The 24,100-nt window shown below is 45.0% G+C and overlaps 1 protein-coding gene across 3 annotated transcripts in view; it reads left to right on the top strand.

Annotated features, from left to right (window-relative positions):
* The first annotated feature begins 932 nt into the window (after positions 1-932).
* The window catches only part of arid1b (AT-rich interactive domain 1B), a 43,700-nt gene continuing 20,532 nt past the window's right edge, over positions 933-24,100 (top strand). For 2 of the 3 annotated variants that reach the window (XM_085245960.1, XM_085245961.1), the window contains exons 1-9: positions 933-1,962; positions 6,632-6,823; positions 13,504-13,653; positions 15,564-15,677; positions 22,178-22,418; positions 22,502-22,585; positions 22,775-22,930; positions 23,006-23,345; positions 23,667-23,849. In XM_085245960.1, the coding sequence (XP_085102086.1) occupies positions 958-1,962; positions 6,632-6,823; positions 13,504-13,653; positions 15,564-15,677; positions 22,178-22,418; positions 22,502-22,585; positions 22,775-22,930; positions 23,006-23,345; positions 23,667-23,849 (2,465 nt within the window). In that variant the 5' untranslated portion in view covers positions 933-957. The remainder of the gene's footprint in view (positions 1,963-6,631; positions 6,824-13,503; positions 13,654-15,563; positions 15,678-22,177; positions 22,419-22,501; positions 22,586-22,774; positions 22,931-23,005; positions 23,346-23,666; positions 23,850-24,100) is intronic. The other variant, XM_085245962.1, reaches the window with a different exon arrangement.

The following is a 24,100-nucleotide window of genomic DNA, read 5'->3' on the forward strand; positions in this document are numbered from 1 at the left end:
GTGCTCTTCCAGGGTGAGGGTGGTGCTGCTATGGGTGGCGTGTTGCTGCTGTGGCTCCAATACCTCCGGTACCCTGGTCTCAAAGCGGGCAAAGAAGATATTCAGCTCCTCTGCCAGCTCCAGGTCACCGTCCGCAGCTCCGAGATTGATCTTATAGTTGGTTAGGTGCTGGATGCCTTGCCACACCTGCCGGCACACGGCTTTCAGATAATTATTCTCAGCTTTCGTGTTTCTTGTTGCTGATTTAACACCAAGATGATTTCCTCTCGTTGTTTCTGTCTGGTGAAGATTCAGGATGATTATGTTTTTGTTTTGTTTTTCTATTTGGGGAAATAAACTGCTTATTTCTACTGACCAACCCTCAGACTGTAAAAAAGATCATTTGTGCTCATGTTTCAAGCTTTGCACAGAGATATGTTTCTAAATAATTTTAAGCACTCGGGAACATCTCAGCTCTTTCTGTGGCTGCAAACAGGAAGGATGAGGAGCACGGTCATAAGATTAGTCACAAAACATGAAAAAGTGACTCCAACTCATCTGGTTATCAGACTTTTTTAAAGGAAAAAAAATGTCCTGGCATCAGCCCTCCACCTCCTCACAGAGAAGAAGAACCGCTGCAGCTGCTGATGGATGGCTCAGGTATTTCGGGGGTGAAAAGGTAAAAACACCAATCAGTGTTGCAGGCTTATCTGACCGGGGTTATTAGAGAGGTCATGGGAGGTGTGAGACCTGAAGAGTGGGTTTTTGGGCTTTTTATTATTATGAGAAATTTCTGCCACTGACCGCCCTCTTTCCACCTGTGGCCTTGCAGGTGGCATCAGCCCCCTGAGATGAGGAGAAGTGAAGGACTGGGATGAGTGATGTCAGTGGAGAACCTGGAGGGGGATACGAGATCGGAGAGGGGGGACAAAAGGCCAGGCCGGCCGTGCCTCTGCTGCGGTGAGCAGGGAGACGGGGATGTTCAGTGGGCATCCAGTGAAAACGTTAGGTATCTGTGGTGCCACCGGTGGTGCTGGACCCCAGCCTCCTCCTCCTTCATCTTCATCATCGTCATCATCATTCTCCTCATTCCACCAAACACCTCCGTCGTTCAGCCAGCTTGTCCAGCAGCTCCACTTCCAACTGCAAACACACCACAACACAAACAACAACAACACCATCAGCAGCAGCGTCCAGCAGCATGGATGCACAGCAAACATCCTGCAGGAGGGGAGCAGCCGAGCACAGGAGCTGAATCAAAGGGAGGAGGAGGAGGAGCGGATGGATGCCAGGCTGGGATCAGCCACCAGCAGCACCGACAACAACCCTCCTCCGACTGGGACCAGCTCCGAGTTTAATCATTATTATGGGAATGGAAGAGGAGGGCCTAGCTTCGATCAACATGGCGGACAACAAAGCCCAGGGACTGGGGTAAGAGCGGCGCGCTCCGTACTCAGCACCATGGATCAGGTCCACAACTCCCACGAAGGCTACAGCAACAACAGCCCCTACAACCACTACCCGAACTACCGGCCCGGGTACGGGAACAGTGGATACGGTGGCATGATGAGCCCGTCACGCCAGGGGAACAACCTGCTGGGCCCCGGCAGTGGCGGCGCAGGCTCGACCGCTGCTAATCACAGCAAGGCGGTGATGACTGCTAGCAGCTCCCCGGCTGGAGGCGGCGGCGGGTTTCAGCGGTTTCCCGGACAGGGTCAGCAGCAGCAGCAGCCACAACAGCAGCACCCGTCAGGGGCTACACCAACTTTGAACCAGTTATTAACTTCTCCGAGTCCGATGATGCGGGGTTATGGAGGTGGATATCCAGATTATAATAATCCCGCACAGCAACAGCCGAGCATGGGGCTGGCTAAAGACATGGGCTCCCAGTACGGCTCCGGGGCTCACGGCTGGGGAGGACAGCAGAGAAATCACCCGACCATGAGCCCAGGGAATCCCGGGCAGGGTGGCGGCAGGGCTCAGGTGAATAACAGCTTATTAACACCGTTTATAACCTGACTAATGACAGGTGGACATCGCACCACCGGTAACCTGCTAGCTGCTAACAGCCGCGATGCTAACCCAAATAGCTAACGGCAGCTAGCTGCTAAGCTAGGTGTGTGTTTTTCTTTTTTTTAATTTTCACTGCAGACAGATTCATTAATTAAGCACCGCACCCACGTGAGTCGTTTAGGACTCTAAAGCAAACAAATTGTATTGTGTGATTACTTGCTTTTATGAATGACAAGCATTGGCGACTGTTCGTGATGACAGAAGCTGGGGAAGTTTTCGATTGTGTCCAAGGTGACTTCGCTTTTAGCCCGCTAGGCTAAGCTATCATTAGCATATAGCTGTCGTTAACGGCAAAGGCCTTCGTGTGTGAAAGTAGGCAGCTTGCTGATTTTATAAGAGGTCGAATTTGTTATAAATATATATAAAAATGTAAACTGGGTGGTTGTAATCAGTTTTATTGTTACACTTGAAAAGATCGCGGTTTAAATGGTGACAGGGTTGACGGTTGACAGCTCCGCTCAAATCTGACAGTTCGCGTATGCTAATGATGTGTTTTGAGGGGTCACCGGTAAATAAAGCTCTTTCCTCGGATTTTATCTGTTTCTCTACCCCGCCGGGAGAAGACAGTGTGGCGGGGACTCGGGTCTAATCAGGTGACGCTTCCTCCTGCAACAGCGGCCACTTCAGCTTCTGATTCCGGCCACAACTTTCTTGGCAGGCAGCCTATTAATAGCCCCATCTCCGCTCGGGAGCCCTGACCTTCACTCATGCAGATTAGCCATGTGCCCATCACCACCGGCACAACACTGGGGCTAACACACTGGCTGACCCGCCGCTGCAGCCCGGCCTGCAGGAGGCCTCAACCCCGGTCATCCCTACTCCATGTCAGTGTCACTTTACCTGGACCGGCGGTGCACTGTAGAAGCTCGTCAGAGTCACGGTTTAACTGCAGTTAATAGACTCACAAGATCTTTTTTTTTTAAATGATTTCTTTATGGAATAATCGACAGGTTATTATTTCGAATTATTAGCAGGTCTTTAAAATAGCAGAAAACAATGGAAATGCCGGTCTGCAGGTGATTAAGTCACCATTGAATAATGGAATTATGATCCCTTAATTTATTTTCAGGATCATTTGACTGGATGCAAACAAGGAATTTTTCAGCTACTCAATAAATCAGCTTCTGTTTTAATAAAATGTGTTTTTAGTGAATAATTATCATTCACTAACCATCCGTTACCTCCTCCGAATGGGGACAAGAACACAGTTATTTGTTAGAAACGATGAACCATGCACAATTTTTTTTTTCACAGGTAGAAATCTTTGTCAGCAAACTGTCTGCTCCTGTGTCTGAGATCAGGTTCAATTAGCTAAACTTGTGTGTTGGCTTATTGGAAAATATGATGCAATACGTGCTTACATGAAGAAACTCTAACTTGCAGGCAGATGGGAGAGCACAGCTCAGTGTACAGGATGACACGAGGCAACAAGACTGATTCCTCTTTAAATTTGTTTCAGTTTTAATTCCACGTGTTGATGCCCTGAACAGAAATGAGGATTTGTGTAATCACACTGTGTTACACAAAAAAGAAAGAATGAATTCGTTGCACCCACAAAGACTGAACAAAGAGGGCCAGGTTATTTAGTGAACCGGAATAAAATCTATCTGGGTTTTTTGCTTCTCAGTTGGTGTACTGGACTTTCATATGGCAGTCAGCACAATCCTCTCCTCTCATTTGTTGTCTCAAAAGGGCCGAGGTTCATATATCGTATTATAACTAAACTTAAAACCAGTACTAGGTGGCAGTCAGCATTTTAATTAGCAGAATAAAAATTTTAAAAGTTGTGAAATTACTGTTACAGCAGCTCAATAAACCCAACTAAAAGGAGGTGAAATATGAAATGAATGCAGATGTTGTGTGTTTGTCCTCGTCTACGGGACTCTGAGTCAGCTGAGGACAAACTCTAAACATTTTCACTCTGTAAACCTCCCGAAACTTATATAAAAACTGAAATCAGAATAAATACTAAGGAAAATAGAAACTGTAATATCTCTGCTGTGGATCGGCCAGCTCTGCTTTGTCGTTTCTATCCGCCTCCTCACTGCCGGCCTCGGCCTGTGTGGACGCTCCTTGTGGAGCATGATTTTATGATTTTGTTTTCTAGTTGAAATAAAGACTTTTAGGGCAGCGCCTCAGAGCCTGCACGTTTCATACACGAGTTTATTCCTGTAGTCGAGCTAATGTGTTGGTTTATGGAGCTGGTGATCGGATGACTGACATGCAGGAGTCACACACACGTTGGCTGTGTTTTCAGATATTAAAGTTTAAAATAGTTTAATTGTTGGGTCTTCTGTTAGTAACGGAGAACACCAAATAAAACCAATAAAATTGGTTCGGTAATACCGGTAATAACAACAGCCCGCTTGTATGCTGTACCAAAAAATGTGCTTTGGTGTGAATCTGATGGACAAAAGCCAAACCAGTTCCACATCACTGAAGTTGCACCATTTTTACAAACCATTTCTGGTTCATCTGTTTCATTCAACGATCCGCTTTCGCCCTTCTCATTCTCCGTTGCTGCCATGCTTTTTCCGCCATGTGCGTATGAAAACAAAAGTGCTGCGCATGCGCGTTTTACCCATATCCTATCGCGATTTTTCATTTTCTTATCATTACCTAACATTATACCGGTATTACCATGAACAGTATGATATGGCCCGGGCCCAGTAAGAAGGATGGAACGTTGATGGTGTTGTAGGTTATAAGCTTGTGAGTGAGAAGGCTGCAGTTTGTCCCTTATTATGTTTGCTTTGTTCTCGGCATCGTAGACTCCAAAAACTGTTTGGTTAGCTTTAGAAAAGGTGGTTTGGGTTAAAACGCGCCTCTGCAGTATTAACCCTGCGTGTTAATGATGCTGATCTATAGTGTTTAAATGTGACGTCAGTGGGTACATGATGAAGTGGAAGTGAGGGACTCGACATTTATCGACATAAACCCGATAAATCATAATGACTGCGTGTTTCTGTGAGATGCTGATGGCTCAGATGAAACGGCAGAATTTGATGTTCTGGGAGTAAAATTGGGCTGTTTGACTGGAAAAAGGTGCAGGCTCGATGTGATGCAGTTTTGTATGTTTAATAGAAAAAAAACAGTAGAAAATTGCGATTCCTGACAAACCTCCTGAGATTAAAGCAGTTCTGTACCACACCACATGGTGGCACTACTGTGGCCTATCTCTGGGTCATATTATTCATTATATTAAACATGCCTGTGGTCTGCAGGGTATTTGAGTTAATGTGATTTGTACTGAGCAATGTTATCTTACTTGAGCGCCACCTTGTGGTAAAACACGCTGACTATCAGCCGTTTTATTTTCGTAGTCTCTTTTTGACTTGATTTGGCCACACACACCCGTTTGTTAGCCAGTCCCAATCTACGATATATGAAATGAAACTTGTGTTCAGTGATTTTATTTGCTGGTTTTTGATGATTAAAATTTATAATGGCTAACCGCCACCATATTGGATCAAATGCAACAGAGGAGGATGAAGCACCCCATTGAGTTTTAATCTTTTTCCTGCTTTTTCCAACAATTCCCATCAGCCTCCATTACAAGAAATCAGCCAGTAAAACACTAAATATTACAAATGTTGCGTTGACCACAGGTTTGTCCAAATAAAACACACGTTCTGCAGTTTGGGCCAGGGTCGTGAATCGTGATGATAGCAGTACTCAGGAAAATGGATCGCAGCAGCTTCCTGTCCTCCTGTTTTCATCCGGTCTGTGGATCCTCTGCCTGACTTGAAGCAGCTGTGTGGGCTTGGCAGCGCTCCAGCCTGAGGTTTCTCTTTATTTACTCTGCTCAGCTGACTGCTGTGTAGTGAGAGGAGATTAAAGGACAGGATTAAAAGTCTGCATCAGTTTGTTTTAAGCGTAAACTCCGTCAGCGGTTTCTATTTTTAGCTGCCGGAGCGGCGGTGAAACATCTGTTCTCTCTGAGTCACTCCTCTCACCTACTATTATTATGTCAGTGTGTCAAATACAGAGTGAGTGTGAATATTAAAGTGTACCCAGGCGTGACTGTTGACTCCGGCTTAAAGTGGCCTCGCAGGCCTTCAGCATGCCGCAGATGAGGGTTCACTCTCAGAGACACACCTGACCCCCTCACACCTGAGCACATGCCATGAACCTCAGTGAAAACAGACAAACCATATCAGTGGGTAAGTTACTAGGATAATGTGTGGTGTGTTATCTGCAGCAGGTGGCAGTAGGCCAAGCCCCGAAGCAGACACACAGAGTGGAGCTTATATATAAAGATATTTAACTTTCCATCGGTCCATCAGTGTGAGCGTGCTCAGTCAGACGGATGGATATATAGATGGATATTGATGGATATAGAAGACTGAGCTAATGGTGGAAGAAAACTGATGAACGGACAGTTTGGATTTCTCATAGTGGAAACAAACAGAAAGATGCAGTACCTCCTCAGTCTTACTAATATGAATGTTGATGATGTCATTGCTCTGTAGTCATCAGAGGGTTTGTCACACTGATGAATCAGAGTCACGTGTTGTGTCTTTAAACATGGTGTTAAGTTCATGGCGTCACTAATTATCCACCGTGTTCTCCTCCTCAGGTGTCGCCCATGGACCCGATGGCGATGAAGCGTTCTCAACTATATGGGATGAGCAACAACCCGTACTCCCAGCAACAGGGGGCGCCGTACCCTGGACAGCCCTACGGCTCCCCTACCCCCCACAGATACCCAATGGGGATGTCCAGCAGGGGGCAGGTGGGAATGGGAGGGATGCAGTATCCTCAGCAGCAGGTAGGAGGCGCTCAGATGTGTCTTTAAGGTTCCATTTGGACAAATTAATGTAAAATAATTCTTTAGTTTAATTAGTTCTGGGTGGGATTTCAAACTCTGCAGTTACAGGATCTGACGTCAATAAAACTGAACATCCATAAATCTGATCATAAATCAGACACCTGAAAGTCTTCAGCTTTACTTTTTTTATTGTCACAGTAAATAAGTGATGCTTATCAGTAATTTACAGGCTTTCATTTCTTTCTGTGGCTGCACTGGCCAGTTAGAAGCAGTTTAGTTGTATAACAGCATCAAGACCATCTTCAGATAATGAAAAATAGAAATCTACAATTTCCCTGAAATTACTGGAAAGGTGATAAAAATACATTTAAGATGGGATTTAAAATTTAAATGATTTGATGAGTTTATGCAGAGTTTAACTGGTTCCTTAAATCCACCCAGGATGCTTGGTTGACCTACGGCGCTGAAAGGATCCTGAGCTGCACACTGTGGGAGAATTTGTATAGACAAAAGTTCCCAATTAAAAACCTTCATGTTGGGGTGAAACCTGCCAGTTATCTGACTCCACCCTCCTTCCTGATCTCCCACCTGCCTGAAGTTAAGCGGGTAATGCAGACGTCTGTCTCTGCAGCATCTCGACATGGAGGAGCAGGAGCTCTCCTCTGAGCTCCTAAGCCTGCCTCTGTGGAGGAGCTCGTGTTTGTGACCTCACTCTTTCAGTCATTATAACTCTCATGACTTTATGTGATGTTGGAAAACTGTTAAATCTGAGTGCGAGGCAGCCCAATGTGGTGGGTGGTGGTGTTCGTCTGGGGTTGGTTACTGTAGGTGATAAAATAGACCTGATCAGTGCCCAAATCAGTGCTTTCATTGTGGCTGCAGAGCGGTGAGACATGTTTGCAGAGCAGCATCAGGCTGATATGTAAAACTCTGATTTCTGTAGAGATCAGGTTGCTTTACTACAGGCCAGAGGACCCGAGAGCTTCCTGTAACTCTCCACATTAGGATACACGTGTGAAGCATTAACCAGATACTCATTAACATGCAGACTGTTGGCTCGTTAATGTCCTCCCAGGATGACTAATGAGAACATCTCCTGTGAGTTTGCCGTCCCTGCTCCTGCTCTGCTGGTCTTCAGCAGCCTCTGAGCTGGTTTATGGAAACTAAGGCCTTCGTTCCCTTGGTGCTGATTCATCTGCAGCGTCACCGTTTTGTCACTGTGGACAAGGCCTCTGTTGATGCAGTCAGACCGCACGGCTTCTGCCGGGCCGGTCCGGGTCAGGCTATTTCTGGTACACCCTGGGCTCAGGCTATTTTTAGACTCCAGTTTGGGTCTGACGCTGCAGCTCAGAGCAGACTGGATCCTTTGGTGGGTAAACACCGCCGAATGCCACAGAGAGCAACAGACGGCGAAGCTTCTTCTCAGCGAACGAATCAGGAGGTAGAATAAATCTGTCTGTCCCAGTGATGATGGGTTAATAATAATCAGCCATCGCTGAATTCATCCACACATACTGTGGATTTTAAAGCTTTCAGAGAAGAATAAAGAACTAAAACACTCAGCAAGTGTTTATCTGTACATGTCAGGTCCTAACACTTGCAGTGAGTCCATGTGAGCTCTGTAGTTTTCTGGTATTTGATAAGGAGATAAAAAGTCCCAGTCAACAGAAGAGTTTTTAGAAAAGTAGCTTTGTTAGACTGACAGTGATTCAGTCTTCACCCAGAAGATGAGGAACTTTTAGTTTGAAAAGTTACAACGGGAAGTTGTTTCAGTCTTTGATGAAGATTGGAGCTGCTGTGTAGTCATGTGTGAACTTTATTTTTTCTGACATTAAAGTTGAAAATTTGAAACTGTGGCTGTGAGCAGGACAAGGAGGAGTGTAGCCTGGCTGAACCTGCTGCTGTGAGCCACAGAACCTTTCTTCAGGTTTCATCACTGTTGGGCCTGAATCTAATTCTGAGGACAGTAAGAGTCTGAAATTGTCCTCCGTGGTTCAGCTGTTGGAAGTCTGCACCTGTTTGTGCTGGTTTGAATCTTCTAGCAGGCGGAGAAGGTGGAAACATCTTGTGGTTCGGCCTCTGCGCTGTTGTCAGGCCGTTGAGCTCCGATCTGAACCTGTGTGTTCTCGAGTTGGGTTTCTCTTCCTTATAAGATATATGTTCAGCTTCAGTCAGTGAATTTTCAGTTCAGGCTTCGTCTCACCTTTCTGTTACAAGCTCTAAGAACCTGATTGGTTTCAGAGCTGTGAGGAAGGCACCTGCAGGTGTTTCTCCCTCCGACTCTCGGGCTGGACGGTGTCATTATTGTTGCAGATGGTTTAAGCCTGAGGGATTTTGTGTCACCGCTGTTGTGTCTGATTACGCAGAGAGAGAGAGTAATGAGTTTCATGGGAGCGCAAGGCCCAAGTGGCCCCGGGACTATTCTTTGTTAATTCTCTGATTCCACACAAAATTTGACCCTTGGCTTCCCTGTCTGAGCGCCGCAGACTCAACCTGGTTTCAGGAGGTTACCGAGTTACTGTTAGAGCATGAACTCCGACTGTAATCTCTGTTTCAGTGAAGCTGCAGTATTGACGGACATGCTGGTGAGGAAATGCTCTCGATCAAACAATGTGCTGGAGGTGAGGTCGCTTAAAGGCCCGTCCAGGCTTTCAGAGTCCACGTGCAGCCTGAAGTCTGTCTGAGTCTTCCTGATATTTATGCAGACATTGCCGGCTTTCTGTCCCACTTTAGTGCTCTCGAGCAGGGCAGTTAATCCCGCAGCTGCAGCTCTCTCGGGTTGCACCGAGGTTGCATTATATTGCATTTTGCGGTAGGGCTGCTCAATTAATCGAATTTTAATAACAATTACGATCTGGGCTTTCAACGATCATTAAAAATGACTGAGCCGATTATTAGCCCCTCCCTCATTTATCCGCGACACCTTAAAGGCCGGTCCATGAAAATATTGTCGGGCATAAACCGGTCCGTGGCGCAAAAAAGGGTGGAGACCGCTGATTAAGAGGACCCGAGGGAAGCTCGGAAAGCTAAGCAGAAGTTATTTGGAGAGTGACTGCCGTTGGTTGAAAAGAGTTTAAAAAAAAAAAAAAACTTCAGTGGCGTTGCACACTATTTTATATTATTTTTTTAAAGTCATTGTTAACCCTTTAAAGCCGGTCAAAGCAGCACGCTCCGTTTTGCGTAACTATTTTTAAATCCCTGTAGAACCTGAACCGTGTAAGCTAGCGCAATAATTTGTTTTGCATATGAAACCAGAGGAGTTGTACTTACATCTGATGCCATCAGCTTGTCCTTGGTCAGGGTTTCCTTCCACATAAAGCTTTGCAAAAACTGCATAAAAAGCGCTTGCAGGAACAAAAACATATTATTCCAGAAACACGCTTTGCCGATCTGATCAGCTGTTCGTAACACTTCCCACAGTGAAATGATGCACATGCTGTTTTCTTTGCAAATTTGCATCATAGGATTGTTTTTTGTTTTTCCTGCAGTATATAAAAATTGCTGTATCTCCAAAATAAAACTATGAAGACACTCAAAATAAATTTCCTGTGGTGGGAAACTATTTTTTGCAACTTTACTGTATTTAAAGTTTTGAGGGATAAACCTCTTAAACTTCTCCAAGTAGAAATATATGTAAACAAAACAAAAGCGATTTTCAATTTTTTTGGTAGTTTATTGCACTTTTTTGCAATTTATGTAGTTACTATGCACTTAATGCATACATATTATTAAAATATGGGCTATAACAGTTGTATTGATGTATAGCAACTTGAAATGCTCCCACAAATGGCACTACAGCATGCAAAAAAAATATATATATAAGCTCTGGTGGACTTGGTTCTATGGTAGGTCTTAAAGGGTTAAATAAATATTGTCAAATAATCGTGATCTCAATTTCAGTGAAAATAATCGTGATTATCATTTTTGCCATAATCGAGCAGCCCTATTTTGCGGCATCTGCGTCGAGCCAGATAACAATCTGAGAGAGAAGCTGTGTGGATGAGTTTCAACACATCTGATTTTAAAGCAGGTTTTTAAGGTGGTATGAATTTTAATGAGGAGGAGTACGATGGTTGGTTTGGTATTAAGATTAGAGCAGGGCGATATGACCAAAAATATTTATCACAATATACATTTGAAAATCTGCGATAACGATATAACTGACGATATAATTGACACTAGACAAAACACTTTACAACTCCTCAACTTTATTAGTGCAAAAAAAAAACCATCAATGTATTTTCACTTAAACAAGCAGCTGTTTTTTATGTGCATTAAAGTTATATAAAAATTTAACAGTGCAAATGCAAATTCCTTGCTGACAGTTTAACCAAAAGGCATTTTCATTGGAAACTGGCCGACATATCCTCAGCATAACCATGTATAATATCCACAAAACTTAAAAAGAGGTTATACACACACAATACGGTAATATTATGTTGAAGCACAGTACGTATCACTCCACAAGGCTCCTGCCTACGATAGCCGTAATTCTCCGACAATCCATCAAGCAGTCCGGGTTCGTAGCGTAGCAAAGTCGTACTAAAACATTTGACAGATTTTTGAGCGCTGTGTATGACATAAAATCGTTTCGAGGTCAGTAAACACAACCAGAATTCATACATAAGGCCCATTGGATTATAAGGGGCACTGTTGATTTTCAGAAAAATCAAAGGATTGATTTTAAGTGTGCTGTATTTTCCAAAAAACATGGTAATAACGACGGCCGCCAACCCGCTAGCACGCTCTACCAAAAATAGTGCTTTGTTGTGTATCTGACGGATGAAAGCCAAACCAGTTCCACACCACTGAAATTGCAGAATTTTTACAAAGCAATTCTGGTTCATCCGTTTCATTTAACGATCTACTTTCGCTCTTCTCATTCTGCGTCGCCGCCATGTGCGTATGTAAACAAAGGCGTTTTACCCATATTCTATCGCGATATTTCATTTTCTTATCGTTGCCCAACATTACACCGGTATTACCGTGAACGGTATGATGTAGCCCAGCCCTAATTAAGATGATCAGTTTGAATCAGTGAATTTATGTCTTTTCATCTGCCTCCTCCTCTTCTTCACTCTGCGTATCTGGAAGCAGACAGATCGGGTCTAAGAGGAGGAATGTGTTAAAGATCGGAAATGTGGCTCATACTGACGGTCATCATGTGGTTCTCCTGTGATGCTGCAAAACACGAGGTCAGGGGTCAGAAGTCTATGACCGGAGGAAGCTTCCTCCAGTATGAGAACAGATCTGATCTACAGAGGAAGTCTGAGATATTCAGGAAATTAAATTTAGAGGTCGCTTTCCAGGAAAAGGGCGGTGTGTGATTCCTGAGCGGCTTCACTGTAGAGCAGAACAGATTATTATTATCATTAGAGGAACAGAGATGCTTTTGTTTGGCTTTTAATTGACTCTTTAGCTAAAGCAGTGAAGGCTGGGGGCGTCTTGAGGAGGCTGCACAAGAGTTAAACTGAGAGCGTCTGTGAGGAAGAGCCACTGAAGGAAGTGTTCAGACTCTGTGCTTAAGTCTGAGTCTCAGTACTGCTTCTATAATATAAGTTTATGCATAAGTACTGATTATGCAGAAACATATTTGATATTATTATTATTATAATTATGATTAATTAATATGTATATGCGTTTCATAACTTCTGTACAGCTGAGCAGCTGCATCTATAGTAACACAGGATCGTGTGTTTTAAATTTTATATTTTAACTTTATATGAAGTAACTACTGTTCAGCAACCTCTTGGTAACCTTCGGTTGCTAGGGAAAAATCTGTCCTCCCCAGGTGGTTGCTGGCTGTTGCCGGGTTAAGCTGCTCACACAGACGGTGCTGTGCTAAAAACGTCCTGATGATTGCTCTGGTCGCTCAGAGCTTGTAAGAAGACACTGACTTGTCTGCAAACACTCACTAAACATGACGAAACACTGAAACACAAACTAGAAACACAACAAATCGGCCTTTTCCATATAAACTGTAGGAAACTACAGCAGTCTGTACTCACAAGTGCAGTGCTGTATACCTGTTGGCAGCTAATGTCACCTAGCAACAGTTCTCCAATATTTAGCAATCAGTCACCAACCGGTTGCAGAATTTTTATTTTTCCAGAGTTAGTAAAATCACTGTGTGATCGAAGCAGTCACCAAGTGATTCTACTTTAGAAACATGACCAGGTAGAAACGCAGCCTGACTGCTCATCGGCGTGTTACCCGATGAGTTTGGGCTCTGGCTGCTGGACTGGGTTCTGCATACACTGCGTAGCATAATGCTGATGTTTCTGTCCTGGATGCAGTTCCCACTTTACTGTCCGCTCTGGTCCTTTTGTTCAATAAAATAGAAGTAAAATGTCGACATCCATGCTGCATACTGCATGGATGCATGGATTTAATGCAGGTGATGATTTTTCACAAAATAAAGAGTCATTCAACTTTAAAGCAGTGCTGATGCTTACTGTAACAGTACAAAGGAAAGACGTGATTTGTTGCTAAAGAATACAAATTGTAAATTTGAGTTTGTTTTATTTCTTTGCACTCTTCATGTTTCTGACCTGGAGTCTTTCTGTCTGTTTAGCCTGTGGAAATCTATCGGCCATTCAAAGCCGTAACCTTGTGTTTGTGGTGTTAACAAGGTAGTATCGATTGGCCTTGTGTCTCTGATGTCTGTGGTCTCTTCTCAGATGGGCTCTCAGTACAGCCAGCAGCAGCAACAGCAGAACATGAGCGGTTACTGCCAGCCGGGCCAGCCGCCGTACTTCAGCCCGCCACAGCAGCAACCCGCCGCCCCCAGTCAGCCACCGTACATGCAGCCCCGCCCACTGCCACAGCAGGTAGGACTGGGATTACAAACCTAAACTTTATTTTGTCTTTCTGATTTCACTGTTAATTCACTCAAATTCCTGCACATCTTTTCACAATAAGAGCCTTTTATAGGAGTAAAGGGAAGGGAATGAACCTCTTGACAATTCTTATTGTGAAAAATAAGAAAGAGGCTTCAACATATAACCAGAAATCAGAAGATAAGAAAACGAAAAGTTGTATGATAATGCTGTCAAATATAAAAGAAGTTGTGATGCTGCTGTGGATGTGTGGCTGTCTTCTGTGTGGATGTTTCGGAGGGGAAATGGCTCGAGGCCTCCAGAGAGCTTTAAGCTGCCAGACTCTCCAAGCCTCACAAGTTCAAAACATCTCAGAATGGCTCCTGAAATGCCTTCAGCTAGCAAGCTCCACTTACTTTTGTCTCTGTAGCACTTAAAAAAGACATGAAGTGTTCTACAGAAGTCAAAAAACAGTATCCAAACTGGAATTAAGCAGGAAAAAACTAAAAGAGCACAGACATTAGAAGTAATAGATAAATTTAATAGAAAGAAATTCCATCCATCCATTTCCTCCAGGCCACGGGATAGCACGTTAGTGAGACTTTAGCACGCCATTCCAGAGACCTGATCTGTCCACTGGGGTCTGCTCATAGCTGGGTGGGATTAAACAGCGACGAGGTAAATCCTCATCAGCTTCTATTGTGAAATTTTCCCATGAAGGAAGCATCGAGCTGAGCTTCAGTTCTCTGAAAAGACCAGATTAACTTTAGTATTTAGTTTGTATTTGCTGATAATGACAATCCTTTCTGTCCTGTTTCTGTCCTAAAGTGTTACTTCATTTGGTCTTTCTCCACAAACATGGCTGTCTTTGTCTTCAGAGGATCTTGTTACACAAGGTTTTGTGAAGACATGAAACAGAGAGAGAGAGAGAGAGAGAGAGCATCTCCTCGAGTCTGTTTTTTATCTGATCACTTCAACCATGTCAGACGTTCATGGTGTTTAAAAGGAGTTGGCTGCAGGCAATGGGGAAACCCCGACCTCCAGCTGCTGTTTTATCATCTTCATCTTCCTCAAGACGGCAGCTGAGACTCTGACCTGCAGCAGGCAGCAGGAGCCGCGCTTTGAGACTCCCAGCAGCTACCACAGCTCCACCTGCAGCCGAGAGATGTCCAGGACTTCTCTGAGATCTGCTACAAGTGCATTGTGGGATGTCTTTCATTTTTTCTGAATGGGTTGTTGCGTCTGGCTCATTCAGGACACGTCAGAGAAGGGAGACCCGCTCAGCTCGGGTTTTCACCAAGTCCATTTATTAATTATAAGTTAAAAAAGGAGAACAGAAGAAAACTTGGTGCTAACCTTTATCCAGACTTCATGTAGAGACGACTACAGCTCAATCAAACCAAATGAGCAATTGTAAATTGACACAAATTGGTGCGATTGGGTCTTTTAGGAAACCAACATATTACTGTGGCCAGTGTCCATGTTTACCACTTAACTAGGCCTATGCAACACATCTATAATGAAAAATCCAACTAAACAAAATCAGCAAATGTGAAGAACAACCACTTTTATGCACCGAGGAAGACGTAATGTCCCGGCCAATATGATGCTTCAACCGCACGATCAACACAAAAATGCCACCGATGGGGCTTCAGACAGGATTTAGATAGAAAACATTATCCCATGTACTTCATCTGCCTCACGCCTGAGGCCATATCTAAAGTCACCATCAACCCAACAGAGCACACAGAGGAAACCTGCAGGCTCCACACAGAAAGACCTGAGCTGTACAAAGAAGACAAAACTAAAATTCAGCTGCCCGAAACACAGATAACTTTCAGCGACTTTGTTTTTTGTTTTTGTTTTTTTTTGCCGTTCGTTCCTGTAAGATTTAAATGCTTTGTCTGTCTGTCACCCTGCAGGAGGTGCCGCAGGAAGCTTACGGGGGCCGGGGCCAGTCTGCCGCTATGACTCCTGGGAAACCAAACCACGAGGAGATGAGTCTGAGTCAACAGGAGAGGCCGTCCAGTCTGCCAGTGAGTTCGAACACACAGCTGTTCTCTGCTGGTCAGGCACAAAGACCCCCAACCCTACACACGCACGCACAAAGTTCATCACCAACAACAAGCCAGAGTTTCCATTAGCAATGGACGATATAACCTCAGAATATTATCACAATATTCCACAGAAGGTTGTGATAATATTTCAGATGATATTGGAAAAAAGCAGCTCACAGGCAGGAGGATTTACTATTGCGAATGAAACAAGGACATTTTCCATCCTTCTGTCCCAGTGAGCAGCTGTCTCTGGGTCAAAGAGTGGATCAGTAACTGTAATAGTCCAGCGCTGCAGCGGTGCTCGGTGGGTCACTCATTACTAGCTGCTAGCATCTCCTACTCCTTGTTGCAATAGGCAACATAACAATATGATGTCACTATGTCATTAATATCATAATATGATACTTTAATAATAGCAATAAAAATTAATACCAGTATTATTACGGATGCTCTGAATGGTTCCCATCACTGTTTGGTCAAACCATGCCAGAGTTCAAAGAGTAGAGTGATGGTCGTGGTCACCCTGGGTCATAAATCAGACTCACCTGAAATTTATCCTGTGGGGCTGACACACTGATCCTCAGTCAGTACCACATCTACACCACAGAGTTCTTGTCCTGGTCTTTGACTGATGGCGGATCTGAAGGACAGCAGGATTCAGCCTAAAAAGCCGTTTAGTTTTTATGTTAATGTCATGGTCCTGGGCCATGTGGGCCCAGTATTCTTAGTTCCTTGTATTTTTGTATTTCGTTCCTTATTTAGGCCATGTTTTCTGAGTTGCCCTGTTGTGTTGTTCCCTAAGTGTTTTCCCTTCATGGCTTTTACCCCCTGTGTGCCCCTCTGTGTATCTGTGAGCCCTCGTCTCTCCTTATGTTTTATTCCATGTTTCCCCTGCCCATTATGTCTAAGTTCTCCCCGTGCTCTCTCTCCCCCCTGTGTGCCCTCTATGTATTTATGAGCCCTCGTCTCCCTTTGTGGTTGTTTCATGTTTCCCCAGCCCGTTATGTCTGTGTTTCCCCGTGCTCTCTCTCCTCCTGTCTGAACCTCTGTGCCTGTACATGTCATGTTCAGTTCACCCCGCCCTGTCTCGTTATGATTATCAGTGTCACCTGTGTTCCCCGTGTGTGCCCACTTTCCTCGTTTACCCTCTGTGTATTTCTGTCTGAGTCTCCCTCTGTTCGGCGTCGCGTTCTCCCTCATGTTGTGTGTAATTCTCCCCGTGGTTCGGTTCCTTGTACAGTTCATGCTTTAGTTTTCCCAGTTTTAGTTTATTTTGTATTGCTTCCCGTGGCCAGCAATAAAGCTGTGTTTTTTGAGTTTATCCCCGTGTCTGTGAATCTGCATCTTGGGTCCTTCCCCTGCCTGCCACACAACGGATCATGACAGTTAAAGCTTCCTCGAACTCCTGCTGCAGAATAAACCAAACCCAACCTGAGGAGTTTTCTATCAAACAGGCACGTTCCTGTATGGACGGGCAGTTTCTTAATCTGCCTGCACCACTTCTTAAAAAAACTGATGAACCATCTGTGCCTCACTACACACAGACAGACTCTGTGTTCAGTTAACTAATAATTAACTAATATTAATGCTTTTGGCTATAATAATCGAGTAGTGATGATCGGATATGGTGACAGACCTGCATCAGACTTGGTTTTTATATATAAAATATTATTATTGTAATAAAATAAATATTAATGATAATAATAAATGTTTAGTTTGAATGCAGTTCTAAGGCTGTGTTCTGTTGATCTGTGGAAAGTTCTGTTCATGAGGTTTGGAGGCCGAGGTCAGACAGTTTTCCTCCTGGTGGGTCGGCTTTCTTCAGTCCCGACTTCTTGTCCTGTTCTGATTCCGCAGGCTCTGTTTTAGCAGAATAAGAGCTGTTTGTTGTCAGGCTCATAGCTCGTGATTCAGCCTGCGTGACATATTGAACACGTTTCATGCCCCCCCACTGTCCGCAGGCCGGCCTTGTTGTCGATAATGACGCCGTCCTCTTTTCTCTGAGTTGAAGCTCGCAGGTTTCACGCTCTGAGCGCCTGAGGCCCCCCGCCGCCTCAGCCTGTGTCGCTGCACCACTCAGAAACACACGACTGAAATAATGATGGCGACCTGCGACGGCTCTCGCAGGGAATCGCCATTTACATTTGAAATAGGTTTAACCCCGAAAAGACTCAGCCCATTAGCAAGCCAGCACGTCTGCTGCTGGATGAGCACGAGTCAGTTCAGACTGATTTTATTCACCACATTTCACTTCAGGCTGAATCCTGAGTTACTACAGAGGTTAGCTGCAAAACCAGTGGATGCAGAAGCAAGAAGATTGTAATCAAGAATACACACCATAGAAAATCAGGAAGATGATGATTAAAAAAACAGCAGAGACCATAAAAGAATAAAAGTGTATGAAGCAGAAACACATATCTGAGTGTTTGAGGAGGATGACGTGACAGCCAGTAGAGCAGGGCGATATGACCAAAAATATTTATCACGATATACATTTGAAAATTTGCAATAACGATATAACTGACGATATAATTGACACTAGACAAAATACTTTACAACTCCACAGCTTTATTAGTGCAAAAAAAAAAATCAATGTATTTTCACTTAAACAAGCAGCTGTTTTATGTGAATTAAAGTTATATAAAAATGTAACAGTGCAAATGCAAATTCCTTGCTGACAGTTTAACCAAAAGGCATTTCCAGTGAAAACTGGCCGACATATCCTCAGCATAACCATGTATAATATCCACAAAACTTAAAAAGAGGTTATACACACACAATACGGTAATATTATGTTGAAGCGCAGTACGTATCACTCCTCGAGGCTCCTGCCTACGATAGCCGTAATTCTCCGACAATCCATCAAGTGGTGCGGCTTCGTAGCTTAGCAAAGTTGTACTAAAACATTTGACAGATTTTCGAGCGCCGTGTACCACATAAAATCGTTTCGAGGTCAGTAAACACAACCAGAATTCATACATAAGGCCCATTGGATTATAAGGGGCACTGTTGATTTTCAGAAAAATCAAAGGATTGATTTTAAGTGTGCTGTATTTTCCCAAAAACACGGTAATAATGACGGCCCGCTAGCATGCTCTACCAAAAATAGTGCTTTGTTGTGTATCTGACGGACGAAAGCTAAACCAGTTCCACACCATTGAAGTTGCAGCATTTTTACAAACCAATTCTGGTTCATCCGTTTCAATCAACGATTTGCTTTCGCCGCCATGCTTTTTCCGCCATGTGCGTATGAAAACAAAGGCGCTGCGCATGCGCGTTTTACCCATATTCTATCGCGATATTTCATTCTTCTATTGTTGCCCAAAATTATACCGGTATTACCGTGAACAGTATGATATGGCCCAGCCCTAACAGCCAGGGCTAATTTTCATTTATATTTCTAAACTTTTTGGTCGCTGTAGTTGTTGGCTCTGCGTGTTTCTCCTGTTTGTACAGAGACGTGTGATATCGCCGTTGGACAAACTTTACCCAAATGAAAGAAACGATTTCACCTGTTTGTGAGGGTTTAGGGTTGTTACCTTCTCACAGTGCCCAGGTGTATTAAAGGTTTTCAATTTAACCATCATCACCACCTCTGTCTGCAGTATAAACAGAGAGATCTCAGTGGTCATGGGAATTTAAAACCCAGATTATAAATCCATCTAATCATATTATAATAATAAAAAGTTGGCACTCAAATTTCTCTCACACAGACGTCACCATGAGAGAATCTAGAACAATGGCACAGCTCATCATCTTTAATTAAACTCATTATGAAACATCAGTGAGGCCAGAATGGAGCCTTGAGGAACACCAATGTGTGACTTTCAGTTCACGTCACACCTTCATCCCACTCGATGATTTCAGTCTGTTAATTTCCCCACCTTCAGCTGCAGCTCTGCTTCAACCTCTCCACCCATCTCCATCACTGCCTTCGCCTCTTTCCTTCACGCTCGCTTGTCCTCCTTCCCTTCCTTTTCTCTCCTTCTCCTCTCTGTCTCTGTTGCTGTGCCTCATCACCCCTCTCTCGCTGTTTTCCTCTTTATCTTCTGGAGCCTCCTTTTGAAGTCGTGCTGCTGATGCAGTTGCCATGGCGACTACTGGTGGAAAGATGAAGGCTCTGTTGCAGGAGGAGAAAATCAGCAGAAATCAGCTGCACCCGAAGGCCTCGCAGATTCTTTAATAAGTTGACTTCAGTTCAGAGTTGGCGATGTTCAGTCCCAATGTTTCAGTGACAAAAATCCAAAATGTGTTTGTTTTTTGCTGACGGTTGCTCATTTTTCCGTGTCTGCTCAGTCTGAAATGAAGAAAAGAACGCTTGACGCCTGTAAATGGGTTTGACCTAGCAGCGAACAAGGACACGCTTCCCTAATTCTCGGAAAGACATACGTGACAGAAACACTGACAGAGAAGAAGAGACGGGTCCACGTCTACAGATTTGTTTCTGCCAGATAGCTTCACAGTTTTTAATCTTTTTTGTCGTTCAAACTCACGAACTGGTCCCTTTCTGTTTTAAAATGTTTAAACTTTTGAGTAGGACTGGGTGATTAATCCGATTTATTATCAACAATAAAAACATAACTTGCAATCATCAATAAGTACTTAGATTTAAAAATGAAACGTGAGCTGCTCTAAAATTGATCCCCATAGATCAATCAGATGATTGGAGCGCACCTCTGCACTTTTCCATGTTTGACTCTTTCTGTTCTGGTGTGTGATCACATGACGCCGGCGGTGTTCATCGCTGTTTAATGGAGAACCTGTTTCAGGGAGGTGCTGTCTGTTAGAGGAGGAGGAGGAAGAGGGCTCGCTCCTGTTGGAGAAACAAAGAGAAGCGTGTTGTTCTCTCTGCAGGAAAACTCCGAATGAGCGATGAGGTCGGAAAATTCTCTTCATCCAATCAGAGCCTGCGAGGCTTTAATGAAACAGGGTAATTACGGCCATAAATCACCGACCTGCAGCACGTCGCTCCGTGGCGGCTCCTTCACCTCCGCTTGCTCCTCCCTGTTCTTTCTCTCAGCCGCTCGGTGCTCTGCTTTTATTTCTGTTACTGATGTGTTTCTGCTTTAAAGTCCAGTCCTCTGTTTACTCTACGGACTCAGCCTCTCCTGATAAATTACATTTTCCACAAAGAACTCACATTTTTCCTCCAAGAACAAACAAAAACAGCCAGGCTGAATTTGAAACTGTGGAGATGTGGAGCACAGACAGTGGAGGAGTTGGCGTAGCCTTCGTGTTTTAAGAAAAACTTAATGAAAGTCTGAAAACAGCAGAGCTGTGAGGCCAGATTGCATTTAAGACAACACAGTTCACCTGCTTTTAGCTGGCATGATTCGTGCTGATGGCAGCAAAGGTTTGTAATAAGAGACTGGGACTAATAATAAATCCTTATAAGAAGAAAAACCTTAAAATAGGTGTTCTACGACTATCCAGAGAGCATAGCAGGCTTTGGGACACATCCAAAGGTGCTTTCTCAGGTGAGGGTGTCCAGTGTTAATGACGCCTGTCCGCTGAGCCCCAAATGACTCTTTCGGTGGACTGAAATGAGGAGACTCGGCAGGTTTCAACTGGGGTGTAACGTTCCTTCATTGGTGTGCACATGAACCCTCGTTTTTACAGATGACAGCCGTTACATTGCTCTGAACCAATCAGACTCACAGATGCAGCCATTTGAATCTTTCCTCAGTGCTGTGTTTGGCTGTAGGTTCATGTTCAGCCTTTTTGATTTTTCCTCTTTTTAGTCAGCCAAAAAAAACTTTAATTCTTGGCGAGTAGTTCCTCCTTGTAGTTTTTGCAATTTTGTACACTAACGAGTGAATATTCAGGTTTTTTCCACCTCTGTACATGACTTACAGTCAGCTCTTGTTAATCAAAAACAGATGAAGCGCAGCTAGAAATCCATTTTCTCTGCACCAAGGTCCATGGTGACCTCTCTGTTCGAGGTTTGCCGTGACGTTCGCTCCTTCAGAAGCTGCAGACTCAGAGCAGTTTCCACTCAGCTCTGCTGCTTTGAGGTTAATGTGCTACAGCTGGGACGTTTCCACCTCCTTGCCTTATTATGGCGTCTGCTGAAGGAGGCGTTTACGAGCCGGCACCAAAGAGCGGTCAATGATCCTCCTGTGAGGGTGTTACTGATGTCATTTACCAAGCAGCAGCGGCTGTAACGATTCACCAGAAGACGAGTAAGAAATAAAACGGAAAGCTAAAGTCCAACGTGCATCAGAACAGCTGCTAGTTGTGGTTGGTTCACTCAGTTCAGGTACATATGAGTTTCTGTCAGTTTACTGTGTGGCAGGTTTTGTCGGAAAAGACTAAACTATGATCATAAATCACAGAAGTCAGCTGAGGTTGTGTCTTCAGTTTAAAGCACTCGGCCGTTTTCTGTCCTTAGAAGTCACTTGAGTTGATGCAAACAGGTAACAAGTGTGAAAAATGTCCAACAGGTGTTTTATCATCTGCTGCTCTGTGCTGTCTTTCAGGACCTCTCCGGCTCCATCGATGATTTGCCCACTGGCACAGAGGCGGTGGTGAGTTCGGGGGGATCGGGCTCCGGCAGTGCTCAGGGCGACCAGGGGACTCCAGCCCGTTCTCCATTCTCCCCGCACGTCTCCCCTCGCCTCCCTCCGCCACCTCGCACCGGACCCTCCCCCTCCCCGTCCCCCGCTGCCTCTGGCAGCCAATCGCGATCCGGACCTCTTTCCCCCGCCACCAGCGGACCAGGTGGGAGCACAGTTATGAGTGTTATCACAAGGTCCTGTGATGCGTTTGATGTTCCTGTGGAGTAACAACTCTGTTTGTTTCAGGCTCTCAGATGCCTCCTCAGGTCTCAGGTCCTGGTCCAGATGTTGGTCCCCATTCCTCCCAGTCTGCCATGACTCAGGACAGAGGTACAAGTCACCAGTACAACTGAATTATTGTAGATTAACCAATCATTTTAAATCTTTGTATGTCAGCGTCTGAGGTTAAATGAGGTTTAAGGTTCATGGTTTCTGAGTTTTTACAGTCTGTCATGTTAGCTAAGCTACTGCTAGGCTAACCCTGTCCCTTCCCCCCACCACCTTTATCTTCATCTCCAGGTTTCCCACCCACCATGCAGCGCAGCACCTCTGGGTCTCAGTTTGGGCCCCAGCAGTCCTCTTCGTCAATGACCCCTCACCCAGGGCCGGGGGGGCCGATGCACCACAGCTCCTACCAGCAGGCCGGCCACTCCTATGGGCAGTACGGCCCTCCAGGTTGGTTAAATCACAAAAACACTTTGTTTTCTAACTTCTCACTGCATCTCTGGTAACTTGTCTGGTCCTACTCAGGTAACTACCCGCGGCCCCCACATTATGGCGGGCCGGGCCTGGGCGCGGGCTCCAGCCTGGCCAACAGCCTGGGCTTGAACGCCAGCAGTCCCATGCACGGCCAGGGCCCGTCCACCCCAGCGGGCCGTGGTCCTGGCCCCGGGCCCGGTGTGGGTGGGCGGCCTTACCCTGCAGGAGGAGGCACATTGGCCCCGACCTCACCTAGCATGCCGCAGGCCACCGGTCAGGGCATGGGGCCCCCGGGACCCAACACCAGCTGTAAGCCACCTGAGGTTGTCCCAACCACCGGACCCGGTGCCAACTCATCATCAGCACCGTCTACAGCAGCCAATCAGAGCAGGTGAGTTGACCCACCGAGCTTTAGCTACAGTTCGGTGAGGTGGCCTGGTCCTCACAATCATCAGCAGCTTTTAAATATAAATCTGTGAAATGATGCTGTTAGTTCTTAATTCATCCTAACTTTTCTTATTGAGGGGTTAAAAACTAGAGTCAGTTTAAATCTGCTCAAACCTCCCAGTGTGTCCATGGAAAACTCCCAGAGGACGAAGCCGGCGCTCCTGTGGAGCCGACTGAATTGTGATGAAGCTTGTTTTTGATTTTTGGGCTCAGACTGATGAACGTTTGTTCCTTCTCTCCCTCCATCCTCCTTTCATTTTTCCAGACCTCCCTTCGCTCGCTCACCCATCTACCACAGCCCATCCTGGCACACCGGTCGACCTGCCCTCTCTCCCACCCTCCACCCCTCCCACCCTCTTACCCACCCTCATCAGCACCACTCCCAGCAGCTCAGTGCCAGTGCTCAGCCCCAGCAGCCTGCTGTGCAGGCCCCCTCTGAGCATTATGGGTAGGTTTGTTAGCAGACAGCTGTGAGGGTCTGCTATAGCTCACAGAGGGTTAATGACACGTTTTACTAACTACTTCTTCTGTGGTTCTGCTGGCTGCTGCTGCTGCTGCTGCTGTTTTATACCCACAGCTGAAGCTAACAGTCACAACATGTTTCAACTTTGATTCAAGCTCTCTTAAAAACATCATGTTCTTCTTCTACAATGCTTAAATGGTACCAGCGCCACCTGCTATTTATCCCACCAAGCAAAT

Source organism: Mchenga conophoros, linkage group LG15, assembly GCF_057382185.1.
Source record: "Mchenga conophoros isolate Kocher_MC1m ecotype Shallow Benthic linkage group LG15, M_conophoros_male_GT1.1, whole genome shotgun sequence".
Lineage (NCBI taxonomy): Eukaryota > Metazoa > Chordata > Actinopteri > Cichliformes > Cichlidae > Mchenga > Mchenga conophoros.